The 24,103-nt window shown below is 40.7% G+C and overlaps 1 protein-coding gene across 1 annotated transcript in view; it reads right to left on the bottom strand.

Annotated features, from left to right (window-relative positions):
* The window catches only part of b4galt5 (UDP-Gal:betaGlcNAc beta 1,4- galactosyltransferase, polypeptide 5), a 32,296-nt gene extending 8,470 nt beyond the window's left edge, over window positions 1–23,826 (bottom strand). The window contains exons 1-4 of the mRNA XM_079558524.1: window positions 23,693–23,826; window positions 1,697–1,813; window positions 775–888; window positions 458–585 (exon numbers count right to left, since the gene is read on the bottom strand). Of these exons, the coding sequence (XP_079414650.1) occupies window positions 458–585; window positions 775–888; window positions 1,697–1,813; window positions 23,693–23,801 (468 nt within the window). The 5' untranslated portion in view covers window positions 23,802–23,826. The remainder of the gene's footprint in view (window positions 1–457; window positions 586–774; window positions 889–1,696; window positions 1,814–23,692) is intronic.
* Between the last annotated feature and the right edge of the window lie 277 nt (window positions 23,827–24,103).

Raw genomic sequence — 24,103 nt, 5'->3', positions numbered from 1 at the left:
ATGCTTATAAATACTTAACAAGCACCCCTTAACATAAAGCCTTACCAAAACAATAATAGCAACGGTATAGTATCAATATAGTAAGAACAGTACAACAAACAGATTATAACAAGACTGTAATACAGAAGAAAAGGTAGTGAGTAATTGCATGAAAATTAAATCATGCAGCCACATGCTGACAGATGGTATGCTTCCTTGGATGAACTGGGGGATACAATGAAAACACCAAGATTGAAGCAAATTTAAACAACCTTATTAGTTTAATGCATAAATGTAGACTTTTCTAGCTGTTGTTGAGATCTTTCAGATGGAATGATTAACAGAAGTCAACATTTTTTAGATGAACATATCCTAGGCCTGCAAATTGGCAGTATTGAAATGGGTCATGTTTGATTTGGTATTTTATCATTTTGCTTTTATATATGCTGTCTGTAATGTGCATGCTTGGCTCTCTTACTTTCCAGCGTGGCAAACAGTCCTGAGGCTTCCAGTATCCTCCCATGGTTACTCCAGGCTGCATCTCCAGCAGCGACCACTCCACATCCTCCAAAGAGACCTCGCTCATGTTAACATTAAGCCTGCCCGCTGTAGGAACAAAAAACAAAGAGCAGAAGTTACAATCCCACTAGGATTGTGCATTGTAAAAAAAAACAATGTGTCATTAGAAGGAGGAGCATAAAACAATCACTTGAAGCTTTTAAGTGGTTGAAAATGCTTAGGAGATATTACAGCCTTAGCATCAAGTCTAATGTTTAACAGTAAAAGTATACTCACTCATAGAGGGCAGCCTCTCGGGGCAGAGCTGTGATGGGAGGAAAGTGAAGCCCTCTGGAAGGTATGTAGTGGGTGGAGCTTCACTGCCACTTATGTTAAAGTCATAGGAATAGTCTGCATAAAACATACAATTGATAATATTAGGTCACATAAGTTGAGTTTTTAATGGAATTTAGTAGCAGGGAATATAGCCATTGTTAAACTTGCGCAAGACCTTTCAGCAGAGAGCTTAATTTCTGGATCTCTGAGCAGTAAAGCGGAATATCATCGGGAAATAAATGGTGGGAAACATCATCAAAGCTCTGGATAATTTTTCCAACGGGAGGGACATCGAGTAAACAAATAACAAAATAGGGCCCAAACCACACCCCTGGGGTTCCCCGCACAAAAAAATGAGCCGCGTCGGACAGGATTTGGTTTGCTGAGACATTAGAGCTCCTCCCCCGATAAGTAAGAGGAGAACCACAACAAGACTGGTCCTGATAGCAAGCCTGCGTGACTTGGTCAGACTAACAGGATATGGTCATCGACAGTCTCAAATACTGAGGAGAGATCTAACAAGACTAGGACAGTACATTTCCCAGAGTCCACAGACATCATAATGTTACTGGGCACTTTAAGCAGGGTGGTTTCAGTGGAGTGATGCCTACGGAAAAGTGTCAAAAATGTTATATTTCTTCAAGAATGTCTAAACGTTTCAAAACTTTAGAAATGAACGGAAGCTTTGAAATTGGCCAGAACATTTTTAGATCTGTTGAATCCAAATTTGATTTTGTTTTTAGTTTCATTTTGACGATTAAAAGGAAAATTCCAACTCCAATGACCTGTCCTCCATCTCAATAATAAATGACATGTTGCATTTCTGCTGTGATGTTACATGAACGCAACATATTAGGAGCATGTGTTGGAGTAGATACCTCACCTGTGCCGTTGCTGTAGGAGCCCCTCACCACCTGCTCCAGGACCTGGGCCCCGATGTTCTTCACGTTCTCCCTGATCTGGATTCCTCTGGCTTGGACCATGAACACATACTCATTCACTGTGGACAAATAAAACAAGAACAACAGATTTTAGACATGTTTTGAGCCCAAGAGAAACGTCATTATTCAATTACAAGCCCTGAACCATGGACTTGTAGACATGACCAAACAATTGCAAAGGTAGAATTGTCACACACACACAAAAAATCCCAACTTATAATGATTTTAATATTGTCTTGGCTTATTCTGGAAAATAATTTAAAACTAATTAGCTCACAAAAAAAAAAACATAACTTATTTAGGTGAGGTAAATAGTAGTAGTAATAGCAACCAGACACAAAAATTATTCCCACAAAAATACTGTGAAACCCACAATCTTAAGACTAACAACTGGAACTAAAGAGCCAATTTTGCTGTCGTAATTCTTGCTCTTTATAGAAAATGAATTCATATGGTGGGATGAGATAAGCGATCGAGTGCTCACGGCGGTTAAAGTCTGTCCACCTGATCGCCCTGGTATTTAATGAGGGCTTCCCTTCCCCACACCGAGAGCACTCACTTGACTACAGGAATGTTAATCTGTGATTCTGGAGTGGAGGAGGTGTGCAAGACCGATAAAGTTGAACCGTGTCATCCCATCTACAATAATGACCATGAACAAGCAGCATCATCATTAGTAAAGCAGCCTGTATTTGCATGTATTTGCAATGTGTGTAAATTGCTCTGTTTTTTGTTTTTTTGTGGTTGAATGCCTTTTAAACCCTGTCAAATATGAATTTCTGCCTCTATTGGGACAGACAATAGAGATCTCTTATCTCATCTTATCTATTCTGTTAATAATTTTAATGTTTTTTCTCCCCCTGGTCAAAGACACATGTCTTAGCGAAAAATAGCGACTCTCTCCTCTGACGAATAAATATGAGGGTTGGTTGACTTAATTAAAATGTAACAAGCTCAGAACGAGACTAAGCTGCCATTGTCAAAGGTGTGCCCTGCTCAAGTGCTGGGATTGGCTCCAGCCAACTGCCACAACCACCAGCTGAATACATGAACAATAGAATTCAGAATTTGTAACTTACAGGTCCATATATGATGTATTATCTGACAAGGATTTTCAAACATACAGGAACGAAACAAAACACAAATCCAGACATGGGTTTTAAAAAACACGCGATAACATGGTTAACTGGCAACAAGAAAGACCCAGTAAAACCGTATTTTACTAAATAGTTAAATACTATAAATACTAGCATCTTAAAATACATGAAGCATGAAATCATGTGATACAACAGATCAGGTGACACAGCAGCATTGGCACACTTTTGCCTCATTTGGGATCCATTTGCATGAAGCTGATGAGAATCTTTGACGGCTTCTCTTTGCATACTGTAGGTCTCTGGTTCCTTCCTGAGAAGTATACGTACATGGGCTGCCCCAGATTCAACCATAGCAGGCCAGTCTGCAAACTGTTTTCAGAGTACTGGAACAAAGAGCAGGGATGTGGTGTAACTGTGAGTCACCCTGATACTCCAGACACTACAGTCTCCCTCACCACGTGCGTGTGCGCCTGAAACTGAGATATGCCACTACATTACGAGCAAAAAGGAGGGGTATTACAGAGTAGAAGTAATTTGAGCCACAAGCTAGAATCCATTTGGCACTCTCTTCTGGTATTATTATTAGTTGGCTAAAACGACGGACAGAATTCACATGACATGACTTCATCTCGTTGCATGCTGAATCTAAGCCGTTAGACGTGACTGAAATCCACCTTGTCATCAACTCAAAACATGCACAATAGGTCAATCCCTCCAGCCAGGTGAGTCTGACTATTAGCCTTGCTCGACATCTGGAGAGGAGTCCCAGAGCGCTGCACTGCGGTCGCCCACTGCTCCTCACCCCAGCAGCAGCAAAGGGCGGGTCAAATGTGAAGGACTCATTTCCGTAAGAGTCCTCAACCATAACATTGGTCATTTTGATATCCAATAAGGAAATTTTCCCAATTTTTGTTTTGTTTTGTGTAGGGCTGCACAAAGAGCAATATTAATATTTATGTATTAAAGCAGTACTGAGCAACTTGTTTACCTTAATAAATCCTTTTCGTAGTCCCTCTGGGGGTAATACAAGTGTTGACGGGATGATTTCATCTCCCGCTGGTGTCTTTGGCCAGAAAACCATGCTTGCAACTTTCTCTGCTCTAACCCGGAGGCGCAATACACACCAATGGAATCACGCAGAAGAAGCTAACAGGCAAAGCTAACTGTGACATGCCACGACCAGACACCAGCATTGACGCTTATGGCCTCTAGAGGTATGAGTTACTTCGTTAGTTTAATGGCATTTTATTTTCTTGTGCAGCACTTTGGAAACTTTTGTTCATGAAATGTGCTTTTAAACATGCCCTGGAACGTTAACATTTGCGAGAAGACTGAAATATAAACTGCTAAACCAATACAAGAATCACATGCATTCATTGTTAAGCAGGTTTGGTCCAATGTTATTAGATAGGTAGGTTTTATGCATGATGAATTGTTTGGAGAGAGATTATTTGTTGGGTATTGCTTTACATTATATTAATTACAGTCTTTGATATTTGCTAACTGCAACCATTCAATTGCAATTATTGTGCAGTCCAAGATGTGTTGTTGCCTGCAAGTTTAACATGGGATTTAACTTTTGAAAATCAAATTACTCAAGTTAACTCCATAAAATGATTGTTTCTATAGTTCGAACCAAGAATTAAAAATGGGCGGGGTTGTTTTGTGGATGGAGGGTATCTGCATCCAACTTAAAACCAATAATGACTTCAAAATGTACAAAACAGCTCAGAGAATCCATCATTTGGTTCTGCTACATTACACACCACTATCTGGCAATTCATAATCTAAACCTGACTCTACATTTATGGACCCAACAGGCGTAGCTGAGCCAGAGTTTTCCTGGATGAAATTCGTCATCAATAATCGTGTTACATTTACTATCGCATTTGTCTTGTTTTAGAGCAAAGCGCTTCGCTTGCAGAACGAGCTCCTACGGGCTACACGTGCTAACTGAAATCAATGTTCTCGTTTTGTCTCAAATATTACATACTTCCAGCGCTTGGAGCAGATCTGCACAGGATATTAAAGAAAAAAAAAGATAGGACTTGGCAATGGTGCTCAGTGTCCTGTCCTTTTGTTATCTTCCATGCAATAGACTATACCAATTTAATGCTATATTTGAACCTGGACTAAAACATTCCGAAAATTGTTATGTCAAAATCAGGGCTAAGACAGGGATATCAAACAGGCCAACACAGGATCAAATACACCAACCTGTCCAAATGCCCACCCTATGAGTAGTCCCGTGCTCTATAGCAGACTATAATGCACTCATTCTGCTCACATATCACATGGCTTAACATTACTACTTTCTCTCACTGCAGATCACATGGGATCTAGGGAGTAAAAACAAGTTTGCTGAACTCAAATAAAAATGGATTTGTCCTGAAGACCAAACAAAGCCAAGTGACCAATTCAGTAAAATAAGTATTTATCAGATGTGTTTAAGCCAACATGGATTAATGAAGGAATGAGACTGGGTCATTACAACTATTGCATGAAAGGGGAAGCTATCAATCATTTAAAGCAGTACTAAGTAACTTGTTTACCATAATAAATCCTTTTTGTAGTCTCTCTGAGGGTAATTCAAGTGTTGATGGGATGATTGGGTGGGCGGGGGGCTGGGTGGTATTCATCTCCCCCGGTGTGTCTGGCCAGAAAATCACAATTGTAGCTTTCCCAGCACCGGGTTGGAGGCCCCAATACACACTAATGGAATCATGAAGAAGAAGCTAACAGGCTAACAGGCAAAGCTAACTGCGGGCTAGCGCCACTTTACAGCCAAGTTTGAAAACCCAACATGCTACGACACCTGCAGTGGTGCTGATGGCCTCTAGGGGCATGATTACTTAGTACTGCTTTAACAGCTCAAGCTAAAGGTAAGTAAGCTCATCTTAGAGACTTTTCACTGTTACAGATGATTTATGTAGTTTATTTATACACAAAACATAACAGGCAGGGGGAAAAGTATGTTTGTGTCCTGTTCAGCTGTTCTTCAGGTTGTTTAATGCATTGTGACCAATAGTCACCTGTCTGGTGAGCACTGATGCAAATTATTTTCCAATATCTCTCTGGTCATTCGAACACCACAACAAAATGGTGTGACCACTACCGAGTACACTATAGTAGAGACATTTGGACAAATACCGGCCTTGTGTGGCCCACAGTGGCACCACGGTTTGTGAACCGCTGGTACACAGACCACAGGAATAGATTGACTTCACTATCAGTACAGCAGGAGCCACACAAGCAGACGCATGCCTCACTGATGCCCTCTGAGGCGCCATATGATGGGAAAACGCTAAGAGGCTGGGGGTGAAAGCCAGTCCTGCAGGCACCGACACATTTTAACACACTGCCGTGCCATTTGTTAGCCTGCTGGACATATGGACATGCATTATCGAAGCGCATGTATAACCATATGCTGCACTAAAAGCCCTACAACAAAAGCCAATTAGGTGACACTCAACAAGACTGTTTTTTTCTTCTTCACGCTTTAGGCTGGATATTTTTAACTCAAGCAATTTATATTTTATATTTGTGTCACAATTTCCAGGTTTCTGCTATACTATAGTATTGCCATAAAAGTAGCCAGAACTTTACCCTTAGGAGTAGTGATAGCAGTTAAGGTGTTGTAAAGTTAGTTGTACGACAAAATGTACCAAAATTATAGAAACAAAGGGTTCAATTTAAATAATCAGTGAGTGTTTTTACTATGTATTTCTGAGTAATACGAACATACTCTATGTAAATCTGAAAATAAATGGGCATTTTAACAACGGCCTCAACTTTGCTTCAAATGTGCATCAAGAATACATGATCTGTGATGAACTACTCAAATCTATAAGCATGTCACACACATTCGAAACCAGCGAACCATAGAAACCACTGCGATGGGAGGCTTTTAGCATAATGACAACAAGCTCTGAATACATATGCACGAACATCTTTACTCTGGGCCATTCACATACTCCATACGTACCCCACCACCCCCCCTGCCATCACGCCTGATAGAAGACCTTGAACGACCTTGTCCTCCTCAATAGCAGAACAGGCTGTACTCATGCCAAGTCCAGCCCACCTCCTCTGTCCTCTCGCTCTCCTTCTCTCTCTCTACATATTTTCTGTCCCTTCCTCCTGATCTATTCCCCCTCCTATCTCCCCTCCTCATCTCCTTGTGTGTCACAGTCGAGGTAATGTGGTTTGTATCATTTTGTGTCAAGTCCATTTGGGCTTAAGTAAATAAAGCACATAATGGATGGCAGGCCGAGATGGACCGACAGTATACAGACATCAAGTAGATCTGGTCTGTGAGGTCACGTATTTGTCGCAGAGTCGGAATAGCTCAAAGGCGAACACATTTTTGTATGTCAGGTATAGACTTAAATGCCATGGGGTTTTGACATTGTCTATTTGTCACTTAACACATTGGTCTTTGGCAGTGTAGGAATGTAAAGGCCCTGCAGCGCCAAGGAATATGGATGGTTGCGTTTCACAAGATACTTATGCAAACTATGCAATTAAAATAAATAGTAAATCTATTGTTTGCAACAGATATGGCACTAACACTGAAGTTGAAGAATGAAGTACTCAAAATACAATAACATTTTTTTTTATAGTTCAATAATTTTTTCAGCTGTGTTTTGTGGTCGCTAAAATTCTACAATACTACAATACTACAATACTACAACAGAACTACTATGACTATGGATGCACTGATCCGATACTGGTATTGGATATCAGAGGTGGTACTGAAAAAAATAATCGGGTATCGGCTACAAACATCCAATATTGAACCGATACCAGTTTTGGCTCTCAACGTCTAAATGTAAGTGAATATGGGCATGCTGCATGTCACGAGAAAGCTAAAAACCAGGGGAATTCACTCACTGAGTTAGTCTGCATCCGCAAACGCATTTTTGGGCTGGGACAGAAACTAACATAGAAATACCTAAAGTAGCCTAATAAAATAAAATCGACCACTGCTGAAGCCAAGTGTTTGTATTTTAGTTTCATAAATAACTGATCTAACATATTTGTAATGATCAGATCACTTCATGTGAGTTGTTTATATTAACTAAAGCCTTGTTAAATGTTTATCCAAGTTAATCAATAGATATAGTTGATAATTGATCCGTAATATCATGACATTAAAATATGACCATAATGATCTTAAAGTGGAGAAAAGACTTTTCATTCAGAGAAAGCCACTTTTCTGAAAGTGGTATCGGCAATTATGGGGTAGATAGTCAAAACCCAGTATCGGTATCAATAGCAAAATAGCTGGATCGGATGGTTACTGCGACTATTAGCACTAACGCAAAAGTATAGGGGGAAAAAAACACTTTGCAGAATGTATTTCACTAGCAGTCAACTTCGAACATGGTAATAATTTACTCCAGCGAACAAAAGATCTTCTCATATCTAAAACACATCTGGACTGGACGCTTCACTGTCCTGACACTTGGTGCAGGTGTTTTTCCCTTTGCGCCGAGCATTACAATACAGAAATAGTTTGACGGACAAGCCCAAAAGCGCCCCTGACCGCAGCTGCTGCAGTGGTGTAGGCCTGGAAAAAGGAAACGCAATTAACTTCACATTGATAGCTCAGCAGTGGGAGGCGATCGCTCCCATTCTGTTAGCTCTCTGATAAGCACTACACCAGCACTTTCACCCCCCCCCCCTCCACCACGACTCCATGAATGCGTTCTACAGTACGTGCGCACTCATGGACACACATGCACAACACACCTACACAAAGCTTTCAGGCATTAAAGCTGTCATTCTCGCAAAGGCACATTTGAGCTCCAATGCATCTCGGTGACACTCGTCGTTGCTCGTGCATACATTTACAAGCAAGGAAGTAGGGCAAGCGTATGAATGAATGTACCGAGCACGGCCACTTTTAAGATACATTGACGTTGCTATCAAGGAAATAACCACTCTGAATTAGCCCTGCATTATTTAGGAGCCTATTTGAATCCCTTATTGGAAAGTAAACAGCTGATTACTCAAAGCATAGGCGCTAAATCCCTCACAATTAGCCACTATAATGACCCTAATTCCACATTATTGACTAGGCAAACATGTGGATCCAAAGATTTTCAGAGTTTGACATTTCTTTTTTCCGGGCGGTATGTGAAATATGTGTGGTGTTTCTTGATCATTATTGGATTTTATGAGTGCAGGAACAGACCTTGTACCTCTCGTGACCCGGCGTAAGTGATGCCGAGGAGGCCCTGAGGCGATGAGATCAATACTATACACGCAGCAGCTGCTCGGTCAATACTCAAACATGCGGTCACTAATGCCATGTGTATTAGTCAGCGCCAATAAATTCCTATTTCATGATGATTTCAACAGCGTAGGACATTGTATGGTATAGATTGGTTTAGTTAAGTCATATCTTGAGAGTAAAGAATCACACATACACCCTCTACGGAAACAACGACTTGTCTGATGCGTTTCCTGTCCTGGGAAGAAAAGGAGTATGGGCGTTTTGTGGTTTGAACGTCATAGCAAGAGAAAGTTTCACAAACGTACAAAGTTTGATTGCGCTTTCAAGTCAAATGACAAGAATGAGAAGCCTCCAATTACACTGCATTCAGAAGAAAGTGGCGGCAGAGACAAATATTGCTTTTGTTTTATAAGAATAAAACAGAAACAGGTAGAATAAAACAATGTCAAGCCACAATCTCTTGTTGTAAACAAGTCACTGTTTGCAATGAAGCCCATTGATGTGCGAGATTGGATCATATAAGGTTTATTAGGGTAATAAACCAATTGACAGCACAGAAGTGTTCTGATTTAACTGTTTGAACAAAAGGGTCATAATAAAATGCATCAAAGGAACAATTTGTTTAAGTGACACTAACAGAGTGATGTTCATCCATCTGTGAAAATGGTAGAATTCCTTAAAAACACCTAGATTTTTACCCATGCATAGCAAAATTCCACTCAAAACTACAAGTTAGCACTTCTTGCTTACACAGTCCAGTCATTCTTTTATCTTTGACACTATTGTTTTTTCCTTGTCCGTTTCCCTCCACTCCTCTTTTCCAGGCCTGTTGTCAAGGGTTATGTAAGCAGAACTGTACTCTTTCCCGAGAGGCCACTCAGCACACACCTAGAGGGACAATCCACATGTACAGTCCATATAAGGGGCATTAGACATTATTGGTGTAATAAAATCTACATTTGAAATAAACCATATAGCACTCAAGTGGATTTAAAGCTGCCTGTGTGTGACATGGTTAACCTGAAGCTAAAAAGAATCACGTTGATACATTTGTGTTGACATGGAAAAAAAATCAGACCTTTGGGCACAACAGCCAAGATGACAATCCACGCAAACAAATAAAATATGCCTGTTAACCTGAAGTAACACAGTGACAGAGGTCCGACTCCAGTAAAACGTGGTCACATGACTGCTGGTCATGAGTAGATCATGTGGCTTCCAACCAAACCACAGCTGCACTGCACAGCTCTTCCACACCGCACCCTGATGCCTCAATAGAAAACACATCCTGAATTCATTATCCAGAATTCTTTCTCCTACAAGCATTTCAGAAAGAGCAGTGTGGAGGGGAGTTGGTCAGCATCAACACAGCAAAAGTGGCAAAATGCACAAGGCAAATGGCTTTTACCCCATCAGAAGTGACGTCAGCACTTATTGCAAGCCTGGCATCGAGCCCACTTCCTTGTCAGAGCATCCTCACTTCTGCTACACCAAACTTCCCTCCACAGCTTCATTCAAGTCAACCAACACCCAGAGAGGCCTTCTCTTTTTTTGTAAGAGAGTGACTGTAAATGAATGTTAAAGGGAAGTGCAGGCATATTGCTCTGGAAGATGCTTGTAGCCATCTAAGGTAGCCTTGAGAAATCATGATACTTCCCTTAAACCCATTTTAAGTGTTGGTGTGGTCCGTGTGTTGACCACATACGGGAATTAACACAAAAAAGTGATGCAAAATTAAAAAAGAAAAAAAACTGTTTTTCAAGGTACACAATAGACCCGTAATAGCACTTGCGTAGCAGGATTCTCTTGGGCTTCTAATAACTTGTGACACATCTAATAAAGCAGGTGCTGTAATACCAATACATTCACACACAGTCATATAATTCCCTTATGAAAACCAGAAGTTTACATTTTGGCTTCACACTACTCGTCTGTATTTTCGTTTACAGATGGTGGCACAAGATCAACCGCATCGAATGGTGTCAAAACATGAAGAAACACATTTTTTATTTATTTTAATTTTTTTACTACCTCATATCCAGCGTTTCTCTAATTTATTGATGCCGTCTATCAGTTACGCCCGCCGGGAAATCGCTGAGATCACGCTCGCTCCTAGACTACGTTGATTAAAAATAAAAAAAATAAAAAAAAGCATCTTTGAAAAAGGATGGAGTTTGGCTGGCCAGGCAAGTTCACATTTAAGGCGCTTTTAAAAGGCCGCCGCTAATCAATGGCACTAATCAATTGATGAACCTCCAAGCTGTGAGTCCGTAGTGCTATCGTAGCTAAAAGACAAAGCGGAGCATTTATCATTGTAAGTGATACAGAACTTCTCTGTGGACCGCAGTGGGAGTGGAGCTGATAACATGCAGACACTCTGAAACACATTAACACTTGAGAGCAAGCAATGGACGATTTGAGGGATAAGACAATGCAGATTTGTTAAAGTTTTATCTCCAAAGCACTTGGTTTATTACAATGTATTTCAGAAATGAAACAGAATGCCACGTTATGCACCAGCAGGGACAGCATTGGTCCAGTTGTACTCGTCTGTCTGTCCATCTGTTTGCTGTCCCCCGTGAAGCTTTGGTTCCCTTGAGGCTTCATGCATGGCACAGAAACACAGAAAACATGCACTCAAGAAAATTACATGAATGCAACAGTAATAAGGGTAGGATTTAAATGCAAAAGTCAGTCTCAATTATCGGCATGTGTTTTTTAACTGACAGGTCCACAGCCAATCAAGTGATGGCTCATTGTTTGGATTAGAGTAGAGATTTAAGAGGAAAACATTAGTGTTTTGTTTTGTCTTAAGATTTGAATGAACCACTTGTTTCATAATTGCCAAATTTATTAGACGGTCGCCCAAAGTAAGGTTTGCTACAGCTGTCCTAAATGAACAGCATTGGTAATTATCCAAATCATTTTCATTTCGGCAATGGTTATTACATCTATGTAGAACCTCTTTAACTGAAATTACGCTGATGAATGATGCTAAAATAAATGTATTATTGTTAGCCATTTTTTAATGTACGGATTTAAAAAAGAAACAAGGGAAAGCACATTACAATTTCGCGATTAATATATGAAAGCAGAACTAAGTAACTTGTTTACCTTAATAAATCCTTTTCGTAGTCCCTGTGGGGGGTAATACAAGTGTTTAGAGGATGATTGGGGGGTCTTTCATCTCCCCCTGGTGTCTCTGGCCAGAAAACTACACTTGCAACTTCGCTGCCACTGGGTCGGAGGCCCCAATACACACTAATGGAATCACGAAGAAGAAGCTAACAGGCTAACAGGCAAAGTTAACAGCGGGCTAGCGCCACTTAAACAGTATTAACAGCCCAGTTTGATTGAAAAAAATATCTCCACTGTGTAATTCAATATACAACATCCCTCTCTCCCTTTGTCTTTTCTGTCAGCGTAGTATTTACTCTCACGGACAATTAATGAGTAAAAAAATGCAACATGCTACGACACTTATGGCCTCTAGGGGCATGAATTACTTAGTACTGCTTTAAATTACAGTAAAGCTAATTTATCAGATCCATATATTTTAATCTGTAACATTTGAAGAACTAAATATTGGAGCATGAGGGCACCAATTTGAGCCATCTTTGAGGTTAAATCCCTTTCATCATCCCTTTCAATTTAAAAGAAAAGAAATGATCAAAAGCTGCAACAACATGGCTAAATGGCTCAATATGTCTTTTCATTATAATTGTTGGATTTGTGTCCCAGATATTCTGCTCTGCATACTCAATAGTTTGATAATGGATGACAGGGCAGCGTGCAGGTAGAGCCAGGTCTCGAGGTCAAAAAATCAGCCTTTATCTGCATCTTAAACCTGACAGTGAAGAGCAGTAAGCACTTTCTTCAAAACGTTACTCATCTGAGTTCAAAGAGAAAGGAAACAAGCAGAAGATATAGGCAACAGTTCACTTCTTCAATCTTAAATTTAAAAAAGGAAATTAGGACTAGAAAGTGCCTTTGATATCATACTAACCAAAGTAAATCTATAAATATTTGAATGAATTCAAGTCCGGGAAATAAGCTCACTTTTAGATGCCCAGTGAACTGAAATCGGGCTCTCCATGTTGCCTGTATCAATAAAGATTTTATGATTTTAACCAACCAGTGCTCTGGTTTGAAACAATTTGAAACGTTTTGGACAATGGACATAGATAGAGGCAATTACAGTTATTAATTACATTATTGTTCAGGCTAAAAATGTTGTCAATGCTTTACTGTTTTCAACCGCAGCATTATCTACTTAGTCCTTCAGGATTTAGGTTGCTAATTATTTGAAAATTATCATTTAAATTATTTTTATTTAAATTATTATCTCCTCTTTTTTCAGTTTGGAAAACACTGTCATTATGATTTGATAAAGCTCATCTCAATTTCTAGACAACTAAAGCTTCCACAATCACTTTACATAATACTAATGTGTTGCTAGAGGTACCATTCCCCCTGAACACAAAGTTAAGAAATGTAATGTGTAAGCCATTGAGCAAAGAGCATCTTCATCTTCTTGCCTAAGATCATAGCCCAGCCCAGTCACCAAACCTCATTGCCATCTTCACAATGTGATTGACTGATGTGACAGCTCATTGTCAGCGGAGCAGTTTTGATGAAAAAAAAAACAGTAATGTGCCTCTAACCTCTCAGCTAGGCATGTCACAATAACAGTTAAAAATGTAAGTTTTACAAAGAAAGCATAAGTGTCAGACGATAAATATCGAACCCAAAAATATATCGTATGTGTTTTTATTGAATGATAAGTCGATATAGTAATTATCGTGACAGCCCTTGGTCTCAGCAGCCATTTCCGCCTTTTTCTATTTGTCCAAATCTGGCAGTTGTGTCTGCAAAATATACAAGTTTCTAATGACCATATAAGGCTACTGTAAATGTGAGGCCTCATATAAGAGCCTTTACACAGCTGTAAGTGACTCCTGTTGTCGACTACTCCTGCTACAAATACCGTGAAGTCATTATTTACTGCTCCTACAAATACACCACTTTCATTTGTGCTATCAAAACTGCTAAAGCCGGATGTCCGTCACTGGTAGGGAACTTGCATTATAGGCCTAAATATTAACATCATATTCATACTGGAAAAAACGAATTGAATAAATGTTCTGAAGCCACTACAATCGCTATCACCAATGACTACCAAACTGCTGCTTCTATACTCTGCAGTACTTCTGCCAAGCCAACCATTTCTATTCTTTAGTCTTCAAAGAAAGACTCTCTTTCTACAGTGCATGTAAATGGTTTTGCCTTGCTATTGAATAAGCCAGGAAATAAATATGTGACCCTCTACATCTGCAAAGCACTTCAGAGGCCTATGTTTAGCATTAGAACCATAGAAGCCATGCAGGAATCAGGCCTGCATCAGTGGCTTGCTAATCAACTTGAACCCACTGAGGATTTATTAAAGCCACTTCTAACAAGTCTTTAGTTCTATGCTGATTGTTTTATGTGCTGCCATGGTCGCCAAAGTGCTGATGTAGACACCTGAGAGCAAGCATTGTTGGTCTAACGGAAACTATAGCAACTCTGTTTCTAATGACAACCTTTTGTGTAGGTCTTATGGGGATTTTAGGACCACAGCAGCAGTCGTGGAACACTGAATGTTAAATCGACGTTCTTGGTCAATTCCACCATATAATGATGGTAGACAGCGAACTCTACAAATGACTATTTTCTTAGTTGTGGACAGACAGTCCGGCCTGCTCGTTTTCACTACTGAACATGGACACATGATACTTATAGTCGGTGCATGTATTATGTCACCTGTTATCGGGAACTGCACCTGTCATCACACTGTGCTTCTGTAGTCCACCTCAGTACCGAACACATGACTCAGGTAACCACGGTTACACTCTCAACAACAAAGGCAGCCTCAGACCAGACGGGGATTCTCCTCAGGATGATTAGGTTACATAAATAATTAGTGGCCTAAACACAAGACTGCCATTGTGTCTGTGACAGGAGCCCCAACGCACAATCTCCTCTTCTCACCTCCACCGCTCTGCCATCTGTCTCAGGGGCTGGAAGAAGTGCTGGTCATCTTATATAGGTTTAGAGTTGATGTTATAAATTCATACAGAGGATAGGGGCCTATTCAACTCTATGACCGAAATGTTGGGCCCCATAATATATTTTTAGGGATTGGACTGCACCACCACATTTCCAAATCAATCTTGTGTATGTAAACCTAAATCTAAACATCTGCATTTTGGCAGTTATAAGTCAACTTCTACCATAGAACTATCAAGTCCGCGACCTCAAAATTAATATAGCTCTCCATGTGACAATTATAATGGCTCAGTCGCAGTGGCTCAGGATTAACACCTGAACACAATTTTGTTGTACAGTTGTACAATGACAAATAAAGCACTTACTTACTTTCAGTCACGCCGTGTTGTCATTGCATTTGTGGCTAAATCCAAGAGTATGTGCTGAGAAGATGCTATATTACACAAGTGCCATTACACGAAGAAGTCATGTGAAAGAGAGATTATAAAAGAAGAACTGAACTTACAACATGCTTGTGCTTACAAAAAACATTGTTATCTTTGTGCACAATGACTTTTGTTTGCACACCATGGTGTGGGTCAATTATCTCATTTCAGTGCCACCTTATCAGACATTCAGGGAATAGCTAAGAGCGTTAGCTGAGCAAATACAACAGCATGAGAGGCAACTACATCAGAACAATGTGACGTAATAGACTGGGATGTAAGTGTTTATGTCAACAGACAGAAATCCCAACAGAAACTGAAAAGTAATGATAACAACAGTGTTACGTTAAAGTCAGTGGAACTCAAAAGACAAACAGTGTTTTAAGTCAGGATCAACTTATCACATTTTGGTTTAAAGCCAAAAAAAAAGTCTTGTTAAAATATTTACAACAGAGTTCAAACGCTTTCCACAAAGGGACTCGGGTAAATTTAAACAGACTGCTATGTTTTATCCCACTGACAGATAGTGACTACAAACCTTTTTTACGGTTGGCTTCCCTGTAAAATGTCAGGAGAAGCACATGAGCCATAAGCAATAGATCATTAAAAAGTGAACGCAACTTATGGGTTCACACAAATTAGTATAAAGCATCCTCACACACTTTCTTACTATTTAAAAATGTGAGAACTCCCTATATCAAAAAATGTGAGAACCCCTATTTATATTACACTACCTCTTTTTAAGTACCAATTTTTTTTTATATTTCCGAGTACAATGCAACAAAATTTCCGTCTGTGTACATTATCTATCAGATGCATAGATATGTATATAGATAGAGATATAGGTAGATTTTCACATAAAGGTATAAATGCTTTTATGTGAAAATTATAAAAGCATACAGTATTTTACATTATAAAATCTTTCTAATGATTTGTTTTCTTCATATGTTTACTACAGTTCTGTGTGTTGTGTGTAGCAAAGAGCATGGGGGCGGGGAATCACACGGTCAATGGAGGGCTGTAAGAGGACTGACTATGAACCACCAGTCTATTGATGTTAAACCAAATTCCATTGTTACTGGAGTATTTAGAGTCACATGGCCTTGGTTTGTGCACATGTATTTACAATATAGCGCTTTACCTCCCAGCCTGCCAGGGAATTTACACTAGTCGAATATAAAACCTTTCACTTTATGTATAAAACATCAGAGAAATGGAGAACGCTAATCAAGTGGTGCTAAAAGTTTCTGGGATTTTTGTATACAGTATCCCATGGCCAATTTAAATAAATACAGAAACATAAATCATTCAGGGGATGGAAATGTTTGACACGTTCACCCAGATGTAGCCAAATCTTCTTTTGCACAACTTGCTTTTACCCCTCAAAAAGACAAGATTCTATTAGTGTTGACATTATTCCAGACTTTCATAATAAGTTTAACGCAATACAATTAATATGCAGATTGTAACAAATGTTGTTTTCTGAAGCTTTACAGGGTGTCTGATGCACCAGTGGCCCTGTCCCAACTAAGTGACATTAATACTGGTTTCTTAGGGAAACGAGGATGGCATGTTTCGGTGGTTGCTTGGACAGTATAAAAAAAAGGAGCAAGTCTTGGACGGGTGCACGTCCTCAGGGAACCATGGCAACAGCAGTGGAAATGTCAAACGGGAGACCTTAACAAGAGCTGTTGTGGTGATACTAGGGCTGCTAAATTTACATCAACCATGTAAATGTTGAGAAGTGCACTTAATGTGTAGTCTCGCCAACCAGACTCCGCTTCTTTACAGAAGAGGGTCTGGCAACACTCCATTGCGCACTTTCAAAGGAAGTGACGCAGCGATATGGAGCCTACCGACCAATCAGAGCAGCTCCCTGAACGGGCGTCACGTTGTTGTGCCTTTGTTTTGCAGTTTTTCAACACAAGCAACCGCTTCACTTAATGCTCCGGTATGCTTGTATTCTTCAGTTTTTCTGACATAAACGACAGAAGTCATTTACTGAACTCCGTGTGGCAGGAGCGCCATTGTTAACTTCCGAATGATACAACTTTCTTGTCGCTGTTTCTGTCGTCACATCCGCTATGTTCTCATTGGCTGCTATGCACTTTGGTTGTCCCACATTAGTCCCGCCTCAAGCAGAAGCTTTTCTACGACAGGGTCGCCAGACTAGTCTCCTGTTTATTAATTAATAAACATCGGAGATTAGTCTGGATGCCAGGCTACTTAATGTGCTTATCCACAGCTTTATAATAACAACAACCACAACAATAATAATAATAACAATAATAATAATATATTTCAATATAATGATGTTTAAAGCCTTGCAGTGAAACATTTCACCAAATAAATACAATAAAATAAAAACATTATTTTCATTACAGGTATTGGTTAAAAAAAAACAACAAAAAATCAAACATCCATCTTTACTATGAACCAGCTCGCCTCTCCTAAAACCAAACTTGTACCTTTGCCGGAAGCGGGACATCACCAGCTCGTTCCCATGTTCCCATTATGCTGCTTTGCTTTGACTACAAGATAAATTAGCTCATCTTCTTAAGGCTTCATTGTAATAAGCTTTTGCTAAATTCGCATTTGTCGGTGTCCAGTGGAACAATAGGAGTTTTTGGCATCGCTGGCATGTTTATTTATACATTGTAATATGATATGATATGGTAACGCAAACCTGAAATAAAACTCCACTATCCTTAAAGCAGTACTAAGTAACTCATACCCCTAGAGGCTGTAAGCGCCACTGCAGGTGTCATAGCATGTTACGTTTTTTTGCTCATTAATTGTCCGTGAGAGTAAATTCTATGCTGACAGAAAAGACAAAGGGAGAGAGGGACATTGTACATCGAATTACACAATGGAGATCATTTTTTACACTCAAACTTGGCGGTAAATACTGTTTAAGTTAGCTTTGCCCGTTGGCCTGTTAGCTTCTTCTTCGTGCTTCCATTCGTGTGTATTGGGGCCTCCGGGTCAGAGCAGGAAAGCTACAAGTGTGGTTTTCTGCCCAAAGACATCAGGGGGAGATAAAAGACCCTCCCAATTGTTCCATCAACACTTGTATTATCCCCAGAGGGACTAGGAAAAGGAGATTTAAGGTAAACAAGTTACTTAGTACTGCTTTAAGATTAGGATTAGCCCTAGCTTTTAGTTTAAGCTAGCATTGTCCTGCTGAGGCGACGTCATTTCCTGTGGAAAAGTGGAGCTCCACTGATGACGTGCCCCTCCATCGGCTGCATTTAGACCCTTCTCTTCCCAGAGCCTTTGATTATTGTGAAGAAAGAAAAAAAAGTACAAAAAGTCCTTTTTGTATGACAATATTCCTCAACATATTGCATGTTTGAATACATTATGTAACATGGTACACTAAATAGCTCTTCACAGCAACAATATGGTGAGTGGCAATAATTTATAGCCTGCTTGTTTTAGTCTAAAAGAAGCTCTATGGCTGGCTGGCACCAAGTTAATATTTCACTCATGCTGACCATCCCTGATGGACGTTGGAAATTAGCCCAAAGGAAGTTGACTGGTTTAAAATAGATGGACCAATTAGCCAGGTGGAGGATGGGGACAGCAGAGCGGGACAGCCTAAACAAAGGTGCTCCTGCATACATACATGGTAAACATTGTGAAGCATTGGCACATATACAATGAGTGGGTGGGCCTTGCTGCCTGTCAGCTCTTGTGACTAGAAATCCATAACATTTTGCAACCACAGGAGGCTTAAACGGTTTTTGTGTTAGCATTAACCTCGTAACCCCCGCCTTAACCGAGCACATTTTCGGAGAGCTATAAAAATGAGGATGAAAATGAAACAAAAGAGCGACAAAAATGTGTGAAAAAACGCAATGAAAATGTGGCAAAAATGTGACGAAAATGCAACAAAAAAGCCACAAAAGAGGAACAAAAATGTGACCACAACGCAGCAACAACGCAAGAGAAAATGTTAGTTTAGATGAGTAGGTCTTAGCTTTCAAATGAGGCGTTACACTGGCCTATTTGTGACCTTATGGATTTGGGTAAAGCTGAAGAAAACTTGGTTAAGGTGGGGGTTAAGATGTTAATGGCCGGGATGCTGAAACCCATTTCCAGCAGTCATGCTGCAAAAGTAGTGATTCGAGTTTAGTGATTATTGGGCTGCTTTGCATGACTTCATCATCCTCAGCGGAATTGTATTTTCAAATACAGTCGACTGGACTGTGCTTCTATCTGCAGACGCTTCTCCTTACTCTTTCAGTCACAAAAGACTTAAGTCAGCTCAGTAGTCGATGATGGATCTACATGGACACGTCCTGGACACCTGAGACTCTACACACACACTTCTGTGGGATGTTCTTCATGCTGGACACCTCTGATCTTGGGCCAGTTTTTACACAAATTAGCATTCAAATGCTATCAGGATCAGGATTGGCCCAACGTGGCTACAAAGTGTGCAGTGATACAGGATGTTTCTGCAATAGGCTTTTTCAAACTGACACTGCGGAAGATTCCAGGTTACGTGTTGCTATGGCACAAGAGTAAAAACTCCCAATACTCTGCTTGACACAGACAATAAAACAACATATAAAGCCTAATGTAAAAGATGCCTGTGTTTTTTTAGGTATTTACAAAAACACCAGTAAATGTATTATTCTATTTATACTGTGAAATGTTACACAGCGTGGCTTTAAGCGGTCAGTAAATTGAACAAGTTGATATACAGATACACAACATGCTTGTCTTTGAGGTCAGAAATGTTTGGTCTCACTCTGCCATATGCTAATTTGTACAAGTTAATGGTTAGCCAAAAACCAGACTGCAGCAGAGGCTTGTAAATTGCTTCAATGCTGAAGGCAGCTGCTCGTTCACACTTTTACCCATGTTATTTTCATTCAGTGAGAGATTATGACACTAAAGCAAGATCTCCTTTTAGAAATACGGTAACATCTCTTGCTGAAATACATTGCTTCATATGCAGGTTAAAGGATACTCCACTGATTTGTATTGGGAAGCAATGGCGCTGTTATCCCATAAGGCCAGTACCTTCTCCTTCTTGTCTCTCCGGACCTGGATCTGTGTGTGTGCATGTCAGACTATAAATAGTGTGTGTGCGTCTTCCCTTCTGTTCATTCCAGAGGGATTCTCTCATGTTTTAATTAAATAAACTGCTCATATCAGGCCCAGCTGTGGCCTGGCTCTCCCTCCTGCAATACTCAGCATCCACGCTCAGGGCAATAAAGGCCACAGCATCCGACACAGAGAAATCATGTGGCAAAAGTGGGGCATGAAGCTCTCCACCACCTGGTTATACGGCAGCGAGAGGAAGCCCTGTACAGGTGCTGTAGCTGGGTTCCCCCCGTGTGTAAACCAGCTCAGCTAATTCCTTTCATCCTCCACCTTTGTGCCAACAAACCCAAAGACGATTTGCCCCACATATTGTGGCTTGAAAACATTAAAAACGTTATACATGTCATTATTGTTATTTGACAATTGATGCAATTTCAATTAAATTTGCAGAAGCAATGTAATCCACACAGTGCACCTTTTAAACACGTCTACAGCTAGAAGTTGAGAGAAAACTGAACTGCTAAACTTACAAGTTGCATTCATTTCAGAGTGCTTGTTGTGGACTAAAGTTTTAGTGTTTTTTATTTTAAAAAGGTCCTAAAGAGACAGGATATTTTGTTTGGAGAAGATATGTCCTTCTTAATTGCAGCCCTTGCTATTTTGATTAAACTTTGTACCATGTCCAGGCCTTAAAGGGACTAGATGCAAGTTGGTCATTTGTATACACACTACTGCCCCCTCAGGTATTACGCGTAACTGCAGTCTCCATACTAAGCTTTTGCATGACGGCACTTCGGACCTGAATTAACACCTTTCTGAGTGACAGTGCAGGATTTTAGAGGCAGTTGTGGTGAATTGGTTTGAGCTCATTCGACACATTAGGACATTGCTGGAACATGCAGGGGGACGAAAATACATAATTTGAACATTTTTAAACTCTGTATAGTCCCTTTAACATGAAATTAACAAAGCAATTGACGAGGATTAAGTGAAGACTAAAACAAGGTCAGGACTTAACCCAAAATTTGGAATGTCAGGACAATAAAGAGACGTAACACTGGCACAAATTGTAGTAGAATCTGAATCACAATTTCCAACACAGACTTCTATTAAGTTGCACTTGAAAATGCCCGCTTCAAAACACACAGGAAAATGCCACACTTCACCTGCCACCTTGACCAGCCGTAAAGGTCAAACATAGGAATGACTCAGGTGCACAATGTTTTTTTTTTATTTTTTTTTTTTATGATTCCTAACAGCTGAAGAAAATATGTAAGACTCAAATAGATGGATGCTTAACATTTGCATCCATTATATACAGTAGATTACATTTAGTCCATTCTTCAAAATCCCCATAACACACAGAAAATAGAGAATATGTGCTTCAGTGCTCCCCCCTCCACACCCGCTCAGTTTCCTGTAACACACAGCACAATGGGATGTCCAACCGCAGCGATTCAAACTTCTCACTTAAAGCAATGACTTAACGCCACTGCCAGTATGTCATTCCCCCCCCCCCCCATCTCTCCATCTGCTTCTCCAAGTGTAAAAAAAAAAAAAAACTTAACTGTAGCTTTTACTAACAGTAGCTGGAGTGGCCCTTTCTGCTTGTTATCATCAATAATGAAGAGAGCGGGTCTTGTTTGATTCCTGAACTAGCAGTTGAACCGGTGCTAAAAGCCATTGGCGAGCACAGCACACTGGAAAAATGCCGTTCCTATATGGTCAGTCCCTAAACGACATCCATACATCTGCGAGACCAGCAGTGAGTAAAGGAAAAATTGCCCCCCCCCCCCGCCCCAAAAACAATTCATTCCCCATTTGTTTCACATTTCAAAAGAATCATTGCAGTGTTATCGGGCGGTACGAGCAGTGCTATTCCTGTCAGTGGGGTGTGTGCTGGAGGAGAATTGATCCGGTTATTGATTACATTGTCAACAACAGGTAAAAAAGTGTGAATGGGTCGATGGCTATTCTAAAGCACAAGAGGTCCGGGGCCTCCACTTTCAAACACCGTTTCAATCATAAATGAAATGGTATTAAAACAAAACAAAAAAAAACATCGCACAGACCACAAACAGGCCCTCGGTATTTGGCTGTCAGCGTAGGAAAATCCCCTACTGGGCTGAACATGATTTCCTGACTACAAAACCAGTGCCAAGGTCTCAACATTTTTTTGTGACACCTTGTGACTTACAACAAAGACTGCTGATTGTTTATTTGTTTCATATGCTACTTTTTTGGTCTTTTCCTTTTTCTACCTTTTTTGGCCCTCACCCATTTCAAAACCAGTACTTCAACTGGCACAGTTTCAAGGACAGTCAGGTGCATGTAAACGCCCACTTCCAAGTGAATCCAAACATCACACTGCTGCCTATCATCAACACCGAAAACGACATTTATCACAGCCTACTAACCAATAGGAGCGTGGACTGTCTATAGGCCACTCAGCAGAGATGATAGCCTTGACTCACAGGGAAGAGTGCGAGTAGGGGAAACCGGTGATCAAGCACTTTTGATGCAGTCATCGCTAAAAGCATTCAGGACGTCTCTCACACACAGCCTGTGACATGCCAGGTGCCATTATTGTGAAATGCAGTTTCAGGGCGGTTTTGGGCGAAAGCTACACTCACATCACATGAGACATAACAATGCAATTATGTGATTCCGATAAAAGGATGACTAATGGGCTTCCTTCAGATTCTCAAAATGTCCCAACATAGCTAAACTTACAGGCCTGTGACCACATATCCTCTGTCCACCCCAGACCTTTAATCACAGTTCTTTGGGCCTACTTACAGTAATTACAGCGGCATAGTACTCATAGTTAGTAGCTGCAAGTCAGATGGCCACAATGTTATTAAAGGATTGAGCTCGAGCATCACAAAAAATATCGATTAGAGGCGATCGCAGCGGAGCACCGACGCATGGACCCTTCCCTTGACTTTACACCGGGGGAGGCGAGCTGTCAAACATGACTTCACAGCGCATGGGAACGAGCGCGTCCTCAGTCGTGGCCATTTAAAAACACGATCATCGGCAACATTTGTGTCTCTTGCGTTCACTCACCGATTCCGGGTGCGGAGTAGATGAAATACAGCGCGGAGGTGGACAGCGAGAAGAGGAATAAAAGCCCAAGGAATGACCTTCTCCGAATCCGCATATGTGTCGGCATCATACAGGCGGGCGGGCGCGGGCACACACGCACGCGGAGGGCACGTATCTGCAAGGACGGGAGAGCGGTTTCAAGACGTGTGCGGGTTTTGAGAGCCAAATGGGGGTCCGATTTGCCGCGGAGGGTCTGGGTGAAATGAGCCGAGGACGGTGAGAGGTCTGCGGCAGCAAAGCGGCAGCAGCAGCAGCAGCAGCGGTGGCGGCGTCTGGTGAGGAAGTCAGTGTATTTCCGCGGCAGGCAGGTCGAACACTGGAGAGGACCTCCGAATTAATGAGGACATTGAGAGCCCATTCCTGGAGCGATGG

Source organism: Gobius niger, assembly GCF_951799975.1.
Source record: "Gobius niger genome assembly, chromosome: 6".
Lineage (NCBI taxonomy): Eukaryota > Metazoa > Chordata > Actinopteri > Gobiiformes > Gobiidae > Gobius > Gobius niger.
The sequence above is the reverse complement of the archived record's forward strand: the minus strand, read 5'-3'. Positions and strand labels throughout refer to the sequence as shown.